The following is a 13,700-nucleotide window of genomic DNA, read 5'->3' on the forward strand; positions in this document are numbered from 1 at the left end:
ATCATTAACCATATTATATTTTATCATGTCCCGATGGTACCATCGCGCAACTGCAGCAGTAATGCAGGCAATTTGATCAAGGGATACATAATAATTAGTAAAATTAGTTGTTAATAAATTTGTGCTGTAGCACCATTTGTATCAAAGAAGTAAAATGCAAAATAAGCATTATTTTTTTAAGTTATAAAAAATACAATATAAAATTTAAAAAAATTTCAATCTATATTTTCCAATTTAAATAAATTAGTAAAGTAGCAAAAAAATAATAGAAACTATAATTAAAAAATAAAATTACACAAATAAGCTTAAAAAGAATAATTGCAAATTAGGCCCTTTTATCATGAGAAGTGATAAGAAGTATACCATAAAAATAAACTATAACATATAGAGTCACAATTTGCAAGGGCCAGACCAAAAGTGCATTTTGACATTATTTTTACTAAAGCAAAAAATTAATTTTTTTCTAATGATGTTCTATCGGCTTCTATATTGCTAATAAAAATACCAAAGAGAACAGTAATTCAAATCATTTTCATTGCATCGCCATGAGAACTGAAAAAAATTGTGTAATAATTTGCCTTTATATAATTTTGAGAGCCGCACGGGAGCGTTTTACCGATTTCTCGTGGCGCCGAAAATTTGGTTTTGTTGGCAGGCCTGCGCGACCCACTGATCCCTCCTTTGCCAATCTTGCGCACTCGCTTATCAGCTGCCTGTCACTTGTCGAGCTGCCGAATTTCGACTAAAATTCGACCCCAAATGGCAACGACCCTGCAGCGAGTGAGTCTCCTGGCTCGGCGGGCCTTCGCGGGCCGGGCCTCATACTTCACCTACAGCCCAGAGCCGGCCCAGCCCCTCCCGGGCAGGCAACCCGAGTGGCTCAGCGCAGACGAAGCGGTCAAGCTCATCAAATCCGGTACAAACACTCTTTTCTACAGCTAATTGACGTTTACCGCGCAATTAGAGTCTCGTTACCAAACCCCCTTGAAACGGGGACAACTCAGAATTGAAAAATTCACACCAAAGGTGTCGAGAAACGGTCCAAATTGTCAAAATTCGCACTTCAAGAATTTTCCTCTGACCGAATTTTTTAATAAAATCGTTGGGAAATTATTACAAAATAATTTTCCTCCCCATTTAAAGGATTATTATTGAAAATAATTTTTGAGGTATAATTCTTTTCTAACGATTAATATTTTCCAGGGCACACCGTTTTCGTCCAGGGTGCAGCAGCCACCCCTCAGGCGCTGGTCAAGGCCATGACCAAGCACGGCAAGGAGAACAACCTGCGGGGGGTCACCGTGTGTCACATGCACACCGAGGGTGACGCCGACTACACCAACCCTGATTGCGAGGGCATCTTCCGCAGCACGTCCTTCTTCATGGCCAAGAATGTGCGCAAACCTGTGGCCGAGGGCCGCTCCGACTGCATTCCCATCTTCCTCTCGGAGATCCCTCTGCTCTTCCATCGCAAGATCATCAAGCCCGACGTTGCTCTCATTCATGTTAGTACCAAAAAAGGAAAGAAAAAATAATAATAAATTTCTCCGATCTAAACTTTTTCTCCATAAATTATATAAATTTAATTAAAATGCATTCTTAGTGATAAAAATTAATTAAAAAATAATTTTTATTATATATTGTTAAATTTTTCCTCTAAAAGTATTTTTCAGCTGTTTTTATGCTACTTTTAGATTTGACCTATTTTCAAGATGAGCTTATTTATTTTAAATTTCTGCACCGACAGGTTTCTCCTATCGACGAGCACGGCTACTGCAGTTTGGGCACTAGTGTGGACTGCGTCAGGGCTGCCTTGGCCCATTCGAAATTCATCATTGGTACGTAATTGTATAATTTATTGTTATTGTGGTAAAATAATTATCAATTGAATAACTAAAAAAAATTGGAAATTGTTCAAAATTTTGTAACTTTTCTGCAAAACGAGGGCACGCTGAAGTATGCTTGGCCGTAATTCATTCATGGTGTGGGCAAACTTTTGGCTCGCTGCTGAAGCAATCAATTCAACGGTACTTAACCGCGCACAATGACGCACTATCTCATTTTATATATTAATATTCGGAGCAGCTCCATGCCCTGGCTGCTCTGCGGCCAATTTTCTTTGCGCTCTTGAGGCAATCACCGGTTATGGTTGAAATTTAAAATGATTTTAATTGTTGCGTTTGATTTCACCTCTTCAAGGTCCTGTCAAGGTGACATTGACACTTTTAATTTCACTCTCAGCAAAACAAACAGGTTTGATTCCAGGAAGCGAACGGCTCAGTGCATATTTGCATAGCAAACAAAATCATTTTCTTGCTCAAGCATTGCCAACTTGAAAAAATAGCACTGCATATTTATGAATGATCCTTTTTCCATTTAAAATTATTAAAAAATTTTTTCAATTTTTCTATTATGAAAGGAAAAAAATATCACAAAATAAAACAGAATTAGTAGCTAAATTTAATAAAAAATCTAGCAATGGCAATAACAGACAGACATTTTTTTATTCATTTTAATATTGTTATTCTATTGGCATCAAGAGATTAGACAAATATCCTCAAATCTTATCAATAGCTTGTTTAATTGGGGACAAAGGCCAAAATCTGGAAACCATGATTAGCTTAGAATCAACATCATCATTACTTCTATAATGATATTAATGAAGTCTTAAAAAAAATCAATTGCATGATAGCAAAATTTATTCAAATATCATTATGTACCTTTTTAAAACTGATTAATTAACTTTTCATTTTAATCAAATTTTCCACATGTATCAATAAATTTTTAATTTCAATTTCAGCTCAGGTGAACCCTCGCATGCCCCGTACCTTTGGAGACGCCACAATCCACTCCTCGCACTTTGACGCCGCCGTCAAGGTGGACGTTCCTCTGCCTGACCATGCAGGCAAGCCCCCGACCGCTGTCGAGGCCATGATCGGCAAACTGGTTGCCGAGAACTTGGTTGAGGACGGCGCCACCCTGCAGATGGGCATCGGCAGCATCCCCGACTCTGTGCTCTCCCAACTGCACAACCACAAGGACCTGGGCATCCACTCTGAGATGTTCGCCGACGGTGTTGTTGACCTGGTTGCCAAGGGCTGCATCACCAACAACAAGAAGACAATCAACAAGGGCAAGATCATCGGCAGCTTCCTCATCGGAGGACAAAAGCTTTACGACTTTGTCGACAACAATCCTTTCATTTGTAATTTTATTCAAAAGAAATAATAATATATGATATTAATTTTTTGTTTATTTAGCCATGATGAATGTTGACTATGTCAACAGCACTTCTGTCATTGCCCAGAACCCTATCATGACTGCCATCAACTCTTGCATTGAGGTTGATCTTACTGGACAGATTGTGTCCGACTCTATTGGCACCAGAATGTACTCTGGTAAGTAGAAATATTAAAAACAGAAGTTTTGAAAGTATTTTTGAATTGCAACAATAATTTGAATCTTCCTTTTTCTCTCTGCAGGTTTTGGAGGTCAGGTTGACTTTATCAGAGGTGCAGCTGAAGGTCTGGATGGACGTGGCAAACCAATCATTGCTCTTCCTTCTGTGACTGTGCGCGGTGAGAGCAAAATCAGCCCAGTCATCAAAGAAGGTCAGTCTTATTCTTAGTTCATATCAAAATATTCTATAAACAATTTGTTTAATAATTTCAAAACTGGAAATTGAACTCTGTTTTTATTTTTATCAACCTCAATTTGTATGTAATTCTTGCAATTCACTAATTTTTTAATTATTTCAGGCGCTGGTGTTGTGACCACCCGTGCCCATGTGCATTACGTCGTAACTGAGCATGGCATCGCCCACCTGTTCGGACGCAACCTGCGTCAGCGTGCGCACGCCCTGATTAACGTGGCGCACCCTGACCACCGCGAGACCCTGGAAAGGGCAGCTTTCGAGAGGCTGAAGGTGATGCCGTCTGCGTGAAGAATTAAGCCAGTGACACTCACCTAGCACTTGCCTTTCTTCGCAATTCCATTTTAAAACGTACCGACTCTTCTCTTCATTACTCAGTCTTGTTTTCGGTGCATTTGGGGAAATTCTTGTTAATCTTGATGGAAAAAATACTTTTTCTCTAGAGCCTAGTCGATCAGCAACGAGTCTGATAAACAAAACAAAAAATAACAAATTCTTCTATTGTTAGCAATAATTCAATTCTGTCTACCTGAGTTCACTGAAACCTGATTGACGCCAGCCAGTTTAATCAAAAGTAACTTGCACGCCTCTGGCTCAAAAGTAATATACAAAAAAAATCTTCATTCTTTCAATAAGAGGCATATGTGTATCGCCATCCTATGTTAAAGTAGGCTGAAAATGTTTCACCTTATCGTCTATAATGTTACTAACGGACAGTGAGAAAAAATTTTGTAGGGGGTACAAAATATTTAAACTAATGAACGATTTTAATGTTTCGCGTAAAAACAATGCACTTATGTGGCCGCCTTTACTGCGATATTTTAACGCCAATAAAGATGAGCAACTAACGAGTAGGACAACTCGAGAAAGTCCGAGTCTGATTTAAAACTGACCCACTTTCATTATAGCATTATAACAAGGTCACGCCCTTTGGCTTTTTTAACAAAAGTCAGCAATTATGGATAAATACTTTATTATTAAAAGAACGTTCACTTAAATTGGAATGATTTTTTTTAAACGCTGTCCTGGGAATATCTGCGACCTCCAACACCTGAATCAATAGATCTTCTGTCTCTGGCATTGCTGTCGTCTTTCTTGACTCTGAAATGTGCCGCAACGCAGTAGATCAGCGAGCAGAGGACGATGCCGACAGCACAGGAGAAGCCAGCCATGGCGCAGTAGAACTCGACGGTGTTCAACTGGTTAACGTCAAACAAGCGCCACTGTTTGTTTCTCCCCTGCAAAGTTTTTGAAAAGAAAAAATGTAATGCCTACAGTGGAAAAGAAGATTGGTGAAAATTGACATATAGAGAAATGAAATCGGAGGTTTTGATAAAGCCCAATGAAAAAAATGTTCTATTCACGGTTACAAACATCACGTTTTAAGCATTGTCATGGAACACATACATTGACAAAAACGAACAGAGAATAACGCAAATAGGATATAATAATAAATAAAATATTCGTCATGTAAACTTTGAATAAGAAGAATTATACGTCGTAATATACACTACAAATAATTATGTACCGACCAAAACTGACGATTTATGTTTGTAATGACGATAAAAAAAAGGAAAATTGTTCTTACCATTGAAAAAATATAAACAAAGAATCCTATCTGAAACTTTGTTTTCTTCGTGGTTACAAAAATGTTCTATGATAAAGGGGGGAATTGATCTGTAAAAAATTTGAAAATCGTAAAAACTGAACAAAATGTTCTACTTTTGTTTCTCAATTCTGAAATATATCTCAACACATTTTAGTTAAATTTACACCCGCATGCTCTAATTTTGGAACGCTTATGCTGGAACCAGAAATCTAGAACTTCCACAGCAGTTTGCCTATACTCATTGAATCTACAGTTTTAACCATTCGCGCCTGCAGATTCTTCAAGCAGGCAACCGGCACGGCAGGAGCGTCGAGCGTTGAAGTCTAACTAATAATTAACAGGGGTGCAATACCCAGACGCCAGACGTGTTTGGACTGACACCATGAAACTATCGCTAAATAGAACACGGTTGCTAAAAAAAATGGGCAAAAAAACTACCTCGTCATAGTCAATCTCGTCCTCATTGGGAATCTAGTCAAAATTCAATAAGCGTTGAAAAGTTTGAGAAAAAAGTTTTTGAATCGCCATACAAATTCTTTCTGCTTCCGTGGAGATTTTGTGGTCTTGACGTTGTAAACGGGCGACTCTTCTTCTGGCGAGTGGTAGTCGAAGTCATCGTGGAAATAAGGTGCTGGCGTGGTGGTTGTGGTTCTTTTGGTGACCGGGTAATACGGTACATTTCCTGCTTCACGGTGACAATCATCACTCCTGGAGAACAGGAATAAATTATATATTGAATTGAGTTTTTAGGCAAAAAAAAACAAATTTTAGAATTCAGTTTAATAAAAAGTTTTAAAACAAAACTATAGATAAGAGAAATCATTCCTCAATTAATATTTGTACAATTACATCAATTTTTAACATATATGTGATTTAAATGAAATTTAATTTTTTAAATTGTGAAAATCAGTCAAACCTTGAATCTGGGAAGTTAATTCCGGTGTAGTTAGTCACCCTTTGGAGTCCATTCGAGTAGGCCTTTTTGAGGTAGGTTTCAAAGTGCGGCGGCAGGGACGTCTGAGCGCCCAGCTGGGCCCCGACCCTGCTGCGCCATTCGTCTGGCAAGGTTGTCTCCAGTTCGTGGCAATTACCCTGAATTCCGCTGCACTTGGATCTGTGGGCACCGCGCAGGGCCCGAGCGAAGGCGGCCACCGCCTCGGCAGTGGCCGTTGCGGCCACGTCCTGTACTGTGGCCGCCAGCTCTGGCACGTCGGACGCCGTGTTCGAGCAGGTGGAGAAGTTGCAACGCTGCTGGTGAAGGTACTCGTCCCACAAATCGGACCTGAGTAGATTTTTTTAAATCAATCTTCACATTGTAACTTAGAACTATTGAATATTTCATAATTTTTCAAACTTTCTAATGGAAAAGTTAATACACACAAAACGTGACTATATGTTAAGGTTGATTAAGGTTTCCCTTACTTGTTGACTTCATCTCTATTCTTTTACAATAAAATATAAATAAACTTTAAAATAAAATTAATAAAAATGGAAAAATTAATTTTTACCAGTTTTATAAGATGCTTGACTTGTGTTTTGTTAAATTTTTATAATTTCGATAAATATTTTTAAGGACAAACCAAAATTGAATTATTTGAATTATAAATTAATTAAATTAACTTAATTAACTATAAAATTAAAATTAATGGTTAATTTGTTTTGCTAACAAAAAGTAAATTTTAAATGCTTTTACTTTTCCAGCTGGTACTGCAGTTTGTCCAGAGGTCTGTTGGGTGCGAGCTGGAGGACGAGGGCTGTTTCGGCGAGGTTGTCAATGAGGGTGAGCGGTGGCAGGACGCCGGCTTCAAGTGCCACCAGTAAAAGGATGTGCGGCGAGTCAAGCTTGTTGTTGGCCTGGACGACCTCTATGAGTTGGGCCGGAGGGCCGACGACCAGAACGCCGCGGGTCGGCAGGTCTGATAGGGCCGACGGCTGGGCCGCCCTCATGGGACTGAATATTTGACGCACGCTCTGCACGCAGAGGCCGGGCGTCGAGCTCAGGGTTGAGGCCAATTGCGAAGACTCGACGTCCTCCGAGTGCAGCAGGGAAAAGGTGGACCAACGCAGGTGACGCAGGGTAATCGAAAGTGTCTGATCAGGAATCAAAATAATTGTGGAAATGAATAATTTATCATAGTAAAATTAATTGAACTAAAAAATGAACCAATGTGAAAAGGAAAGTTAATTGGTGGGAAATTAAAGATATACGAATTCAAGTATTTAATGATTCCAAAGAGCTAATTTCAACTTCTTTCTAAATGAAAACTAAAAATAGGAAAACGGATTACAATTTAACTACATTCTTGATAGGTCTCAAAATATACTAATATATGTATGTACTAAAAAAGTTTGGAAATTTGCAATTAAAAGAATTTTAAATTAATTAATTTTCTCGTCTTAAAAATATTGAACTTTTCAAATTGTCAACCGTTCCTAGAATAAAAGGTTACGTGTTTAAAGTGGTTTCACCCCGGCGTAATGTAATGTGCTTTCAACCGAAGTCCACCAAGTGCCACGCGCCCGTTCAAATTCTTTTGCAGAGTGGATGAAAATTAATCGAGAACAACAAGCGAAAGCTCATTTCTCTTCCCACCGAGAACATCTCGTAATCTGCCATGCATTTTCGCTCTCTAAGGTTTCCCTTTGAAATATATATTTCCATTTTTTTTTCTCTTCACCTTAACGGTCTGCAGCTGACCCATCTTGGTTATGTAGTAAGGGTTGTTGGTGTCTGCCAGAGCGACGGGGTTGATGTGGATGTACTTGTAAACGCCAGTGACGGCGTTGACCGCCTCAAAAACCTCCATCTCGTCGGGACCCAAATACCCTGCAATTCAATTCAAATTCAACCACAATTTGATCATCTTCTAATTTTTTAAATTATGCTCGGCCAAAATAAAATTATAAAAAATCACTTAGGTAAGATAAAATTATTGAAAATTATAGTTAGCCTAGTAAAAAAGTGTTTTTTTTCCATCCAGAAGTATTTTCAGTTTTTATTTTTTGTAGATATCTCTCAAGAGTCAAGAGTAATCCGACAGAAATGGGCTTAACATTATAGGATTAAATTTAATTTGCTTACCGAGTAACATGGGTGGTTTCTTGCAAATTGTTGAGTCCGTGTAGACCATGGACTTGAAAGCCAGTTTCACTGCTTTCTTTTTGTTGCCGCACGTGTCCATCACATGCACACCTTTGAAATTTTATGTTTTCAATTTACATAAAATTTAAATCTTATTCAGTAAAATGTGTTTAAAGTCGTATTTTATTAACCAATTATCATTTTTTGTCAGTCCTGTGTTTAAAATTTTAATTTTATTTTTAAGATGAAATTTTCATTAGATACATAGTAGTACCATTATTCTTTTAATTATAATCAAAAATTATAAAAAAATCAAGTTTTCGGAAAATGAAAATTTTTAAGAGAAATATAAATTATTTGAAGAAGGCGTTAAATATGAATTGAATTTACAATTTATTGTTTATCTTAAAATAAATATTGTTTGAAGTCTCTAAACTTTTACTTTTTAATATAAATAAAAAAATATAGAAGAATTAATGGAATATTTTTAGTCCTGTGTTTACATTTTTTTTCACAACCAATTTCAAGGTATTTTTAGATTAACAACCTAAATAGTAAATTTATTTTAAAATAATTATAGGAATTTAAGTGGAAAATACGAACCAATACTGATAGGTGCATTTTGCGAGACCTTCTCAGCCATCTGCTTGGCGGCGGCGATTTTCTGCAGCGATTGCAACTTGACCTGGTCGCAGGAGTCGCCGCCGTGGACGTCGATGAGCGCGACCACCACGGCGTCAACGTCGCCCACCTCTTCCTCGATGGGACACACGATGTCGGCGGCAACGAGGCCACCGAAGGCCGCCACCAGCAGCACCACAGCCCGCAACAGTCGCACCATTCTCGACCGCTTGTCCGGAAAAAACTGTGGCTCGCCCCGACTATCGACTCTACCTAACCCCGCGACGGGACACTTGCGCGGCTTCTCTCCTCTAATCACGAGTAATAAGCACTGATGTCCTCACACCCCGCAGTAGCACAGGGGACAAAGAATAATCTTTGTTTGTATGTTTAATTTTGGATTTATTTTTCAACACCATTAAAGGAAAACTTTCCTCGTGCTATGGTTTTATTTTCACAGTTCTAATTTTCACGTTTTTATTTTCAAATTTTATTGTTATGATTTATGATTACGGATTCTTCAAAAAAAATTTATTTGAATGATTTTTTATATTAAACTTTGAAATTTATCATCAGTTTCTAGCATTTTCAAGATCCGTCTATGCAACTTGCTCGTCTTGGATGTAGAAATTGTTGCATAACTGCCACTTATTCTTGTGTTACAGGGCTTCGGAGCACGCGTGTAACATTCGTCTTAATGAATATCTTGGCATTAAAGATGTAGGCAGTGGCCTTGCACGTAATGAAGCCCTTGTCGTTTTCGGAATTGCTTCACATTAAAAAACGCCAGTTGGTATAGGTTATTTAACCCTGCAGGAGAAATCAATCTTGCAATTTATAGAATGGAAAAAATTTAATATAAATATATTAAAACCTTATATAGACAAAATTAAAGAGTTATTATGTTATTAATCTAATTTTATTTTTACTTTTTAAGGGTCAGGCCAAGACAAAGTCTTGTCAGCCTGTGCCCTTTATATATAAGTGGTGCCAAAGAGGGTTCAACTTTATTAAAAAATAATATTGCTGGCATGTATGATGGTCCACGCGACGATGATGAACAAAGCTGAACACTAAAAAAATGAGAGAGAAAAAAATTAAGAAAGGATTTGGATTAATTTTGGGGTTGGGGGAGGTCAAATTTTGATATTTTAGGTGTCAATAGGAGTTTAACTGAATTTTATATTAAAATTTTTTGTGTTTGTTTTAAATTTTTTGTGCTGCATGCAATAAATGTTAAATAATTGCATTTTTGTTATTATTAATAAATAAATTATAAATATGATTAAATTAGATTTTTCAAAAGGATTTTTGTATTAAATATTTTTACATACAACTTGGATGCAAAGTGCACCCTTCTCAACACGAAATCCTCTGCGGCCCTCGGCCGACTTCAGCAAAGGTGTTTCCCGCTCAGGATATTTGGGCATGTCACGTGACCTGTGTCATGACGTCACAACCAATCAAAAGCTTCGCCACTTGTCGGACAGCTGAACCGGCTGGACCCAAACAAAGAACAACAATAACAACAAAACAACATTTCTGCGGTAGAAACCGGCCCTCGCACGACTGGGGTTTTTTCTTGAAATTCATTCTAGCGTAGTCTGGAAGCCCCGGTGAACGAATTCATCAAGGAGAGCACCGAATAATCGCCGTTTTTGTGCAAAGAAAAAGACAAAACGTACTGTAGTGTCGATGTTCGGAGGCTGACGCGGCCCTTCCAAGTCTGTCTCCTTTGGCCAAAACCCTTATTAGTCGAGTAAGTGAACGTTTTTGGGCTTATTTAACTCTTTCCTGCACCCGCCTGAATTGTTTGGAGCTGATAACTGCCGCCAGTTACAGCTACACTCCAATCATCCTTTTCCTCGACGGAAAGTATCAAGTCCCAACACTCATTCATAACCCCCGTGTGTTCTATTTATTATATTTGAAAATTGAGATTAAATTTTGAGAATGTTTTATTTTTGAAAGGGTAGGATGTATACCTGCGCTTTGGCCCCTTGTTTTAAAATTATTATCCGAAGGAGGTTTTGAGAAAATATGTAATACAAATCCGGCAAACAGTTCTTAGATAATTTTGATGCACGCATGTTTAATTTTGTTGCTTTGCCTCATTTTAAGTGCACTCGCTCTCTCTCTTCTTCATACACATAATTTGTAAATTATTAAACTTATTATGTTCATTTTGTTTTTCAGTCGAGGCCTTCCAAGTGTGGCTATCCGAGTACTCGACCTGATTGTTCCGAGTTTGCTTCGAAGCTCGCAGGCTCAAAATTGCTCATCTTGGCCATCAAGGTGCTGATTGGTATGCAATTTATTTAATTTATGCAAATAAATTGAAAATTTCAATTGAATGTTTTTCTTTTAGTGTGGCATTTTTTACCATTTTCACTTTGAAGGATGGTCGACGGCCAGAGAGCAGGTGTCCACCCTGAATTTCATTCGTTGCCATCAGGACTTCAAATTTGGTCAACTTCAAACTGGCAAAGCAAAGAGCACATCTTGAGTAAGCCCTAGCTTTTTTAAATTTTTAGTTTAAATTAAATATCAATCAGCTCAATGTTTATTTTGATTTTTTTCTCTTACAGTGAACTCAAGCGTTTGGAATGACCAATATGAATTAGATGTCCAGAAAAGGAAGACCAAACAATCAAGATATTTTTCCCAAAGGCCATGAACCTGCTGTGGACAGGAATCTGCTTTGTTTGTCCATCATACTTTAACTGTGCAAGTACAATCTTGTCTTTATACATAAATTTAATGCGTCTTGTCAAGTTCCAATATTTATTAATTTATCAAAAAACCTCCTTTGTGAATGTGCTTATATGTTGTTCATTCTAAATTAATTGAACCATTTATTAGAATTTAAATGTTTACACGGATTTTACGTCAATCATGTGCATAATATCCATGGATATTATTTCTTTCATTTATGTTTCATATTTCTCATAACTTGTAAACCTAAATTGTTTAATAAGAGGTATTTAAACATTTTTTTTATTCTGGTATGCCTTCTTTTATTAAATTAAGACCTTTCTAATTTATTTTCTGGTTGGTACATAAAATAGATTAAATTTGGTATGAAAATTAGTAATAAAGATGAATCATGGGCTCCAAGAAATTTATTTAAGAAAAATTTTGGTGATAATTGAAATTAATAATCGTTGTTTTGAAGTATTTATGATCTTTTAGCAAAAAAAAATTTGTCTTTTTATTATAACCTCGACATTTTACAAAACGAAAAATATTCAAGTGGTAGTTAATTAAGTAAATAATGCAACTATAAACTTCATCGCATCTCGACGAACTTTCACGAGGCAAGTTGGCCCATTTTGTCCATGGAGAAGACGATTGGTCACACGGTTGGGCACCATGCCTCTCAGCACAGCCACTGCATGTGTCGTGGCCGTTGACGTCGAAGAAGATGGGCTGGCTCTTTGTGAGGCAAAACACACCTCGCAGTCTGGTCATCAGGGCCTCTTTCACCTCCTCAATGGGATCTTGAGACTGGGTTCGGAAGCTGAGAGAGGCTGCAATGGGAGGACGCTGCAGAAGCATGTGGCAGGTGACTTGCTCGAAGCCGGGCAGACTTTCGATGCAGACCCAGTCTGGAACTGCTACGTCGGTCGGCCTGACTCCATCATTGAATGCAAGAAGACCGACGAATGTTCGGGTGTCGCCGTTCTTGTCTTTCAATCGTAGCACCAGAGAACTCCTCTGCACTCCGTAGATGTTCATTGCAGTTTCTACCTTGACTTTGAGCTGCATCGGGAGGATGATCTTGTTGTTGTCCTTCTCTCGGTCGAACCATGAAGTGCTGTTGAACTCTCCATAGGAAGAAAGTCTTCGGATGTTGAGGGTAGATTTGACCAGAAAACTGTGCTGCACCATCTGGAAAAAAAAATCAAAGTTAGAGAGCTACATAAAAGAGGCAATAAAAAAAGTCAATATTTTGATAAATTTCAATGTTTTCAAAAATTCTTTGAGCATTCTTTGAACAGCCTTTTTCCAAATCGAAATTTCAATTTGATAAAAAGTTCTTTTATCGTAAAAATTACATAAAATTTTTAAGGTAATTTTATTCTTAAAGGTAACTTACTTTGGGAAAATCAGAATTCGTAGAGCGAACGAAGGGGATGGAAAATAACGCTGAAGATTCGCTTCAACTTCGACGTTTGTTGACAAAAATCGCGTAGCAACAATTTGGGGGGCAAAGACGGTGGCTGGCAGGAGTGCCAACTTAAGAACTTTGGAAACTATAAGGCCGCCACAAGATCATAGCATTAAACAAAAACTCTTTGGTTTCGCACTTTTTTGAAATGAAATTTTACTCTCTTATTTGCGTTAAAGGCCCTCTCCAGTAATGAATTTCATTAAAAAAATTCTGCGAAATATTTTTGGTGAGAGTTGGCACGACTGCGTGGGGCGCTATAAGAAATAGAGCGAAAAGCGAATTCACAAGCCTTTGGCGCGAGTAAGTTTGGAAAAGGGTATTGCCTGGCGGGAGACGGCGATTGTGCGACGCAGTGCGACGTCACTGGCTGAGTATTTCAAGTTTGAACATGCGCTTGACCGGCTCGCGGAGACGCGGACTTTACTCTCAACCAGCCTGCTATAGTTGCTAGTTTCAATAAGCGGAGTCGGAGTTATTAGAATTTCCTCGAGAATTTCGTTCCATCATATCCAAAAAAAAAAGAGATTTTTTAAAAAATGGAAACTCTAAAAAAAAAAATGTT

General features: G+C 37.9%; 3 protein-coding genes and 1 long non-coding RNA gene across 5 annotated transcripts; 2 read left to right on the forward strand and 2 right to left on the reverse strand.

The window, feature by feature from the left end:
• The first annotated feature begins 658 nt into the window (after window positions 1-658).
• Window positions 659-4,521, forward strand: LOC132192652 (4-hydroxybutyrate coenzyme A transferase). Its single transcript, XM_059612709.1, has 7 exons — window positions 659-916; window positions 1,204-1,505; window positions 1,748-1,838; window positions 2,801-3,205; window positions 3,261-3,398; window positions 3,483-3,611; window positions 3,759-4,521. Exons 1-7 carry the CDS (start codon window positions 760-762, stop codon window positions 3,941-3,943), a joined length of 1,407 nt encoding a protein of 468 aa, XP_059468692.1. The 5' UTR covers window positions 659-759; the 3' UTR covers window positions 3,944-4,521.
• Window positions 4,522-4,614: 93 nt separating this feature from the next.
• LOC132192651 (uncharacterized) lies at window positions 4,615-9,194 on the reverse strand. Of its 2 annotated transcripts, XM_059612707.1 has the most exons (8): window positions 8,947-9,194; window positions 8,344-8,454; window positions 7,940-8,088; window positions 6,955-7,352; window positions 6,178-6,543; window positions 5,792-5,969; window positions 5,700-5,732; window positions 4,615-4,890 (listed from the first exon to the last, which is right to left on the reverse strand). In XM_059612707.1, the coding sequence occupies exons 1-8, from the start codon at window positions 9,182-9,184 to the stop codon at window positions 4,666-4,668; spliced, it is 1,698 nt and encodes a 565-aa protein (XP_059468690.1). In that variant the 5' UTR covers window positions 9,185-9,194; the 3' UTR covers window positions 4,615-4,665. The 2 variants fall into 2 exon arrangements, with proteins under 2 accessions (XP_059468690.1, XP_059468691.1); XM_059612708.1 differs by lacking the exon at window positions 5,700-5,732.
• Window positions 9,195-10,457: 1,263 nt separating this feature from the next.
• Window positions 10,458-11,970, forward strand: LOC132192483 (uncharacterized). The gene is made up of 4 exons (XR_009441339.1): window positions 10,458-10,723; window positions 11,161-11,269; window positions 11,333-11,470; window positions 11,553-11,970. It is a non-coding gene; the product is annotated as an uncharacterized LOC132192483 (long non-coding RNA).
• A 58-nt stretch (window positions 11,971-12,028) lies between these two features.
• Window positions 12,029-13,323, reverse strand: LOC132192482 (uncharacterized). Its single transcript, XM_059612466.1, has 2 exons — window positions 13,064-13,323; window positions 12,029-12,855 (listed from the first exon to the last, which is right to left on the reverse strand). Exon 2 carries the CDS (start codon window positions 12,853-12,855, stop codon window positions 12,091-12,093), a length of 765 nt encoding a protein of 254 aa, XP_059468449.1. The 5' UTR covers window positions 13,064-13,323; the 3' UTR covers window positions 12,029-12,090.
• Window positions 13,324-13,700: the final 377 nt, after the last annotated feature.

This window comes from Neocloeon triangulifer, unplaced genomic scaffold (assembly GCF_031216515.1).
Source record: "Neocloeon triangulifer isolate White Clay Creek 2 clone unplaced genomic scaffold, ASM3121651v1 ptg000003l, whole genome shotgun sequence".
Taxonomy (NCBI): Eukaryota; Metazoa; Arthropoda; class Insecta; order Ephemeroptera; family Baetidae; genus Neocloeon; species Neocloeon triangulifer.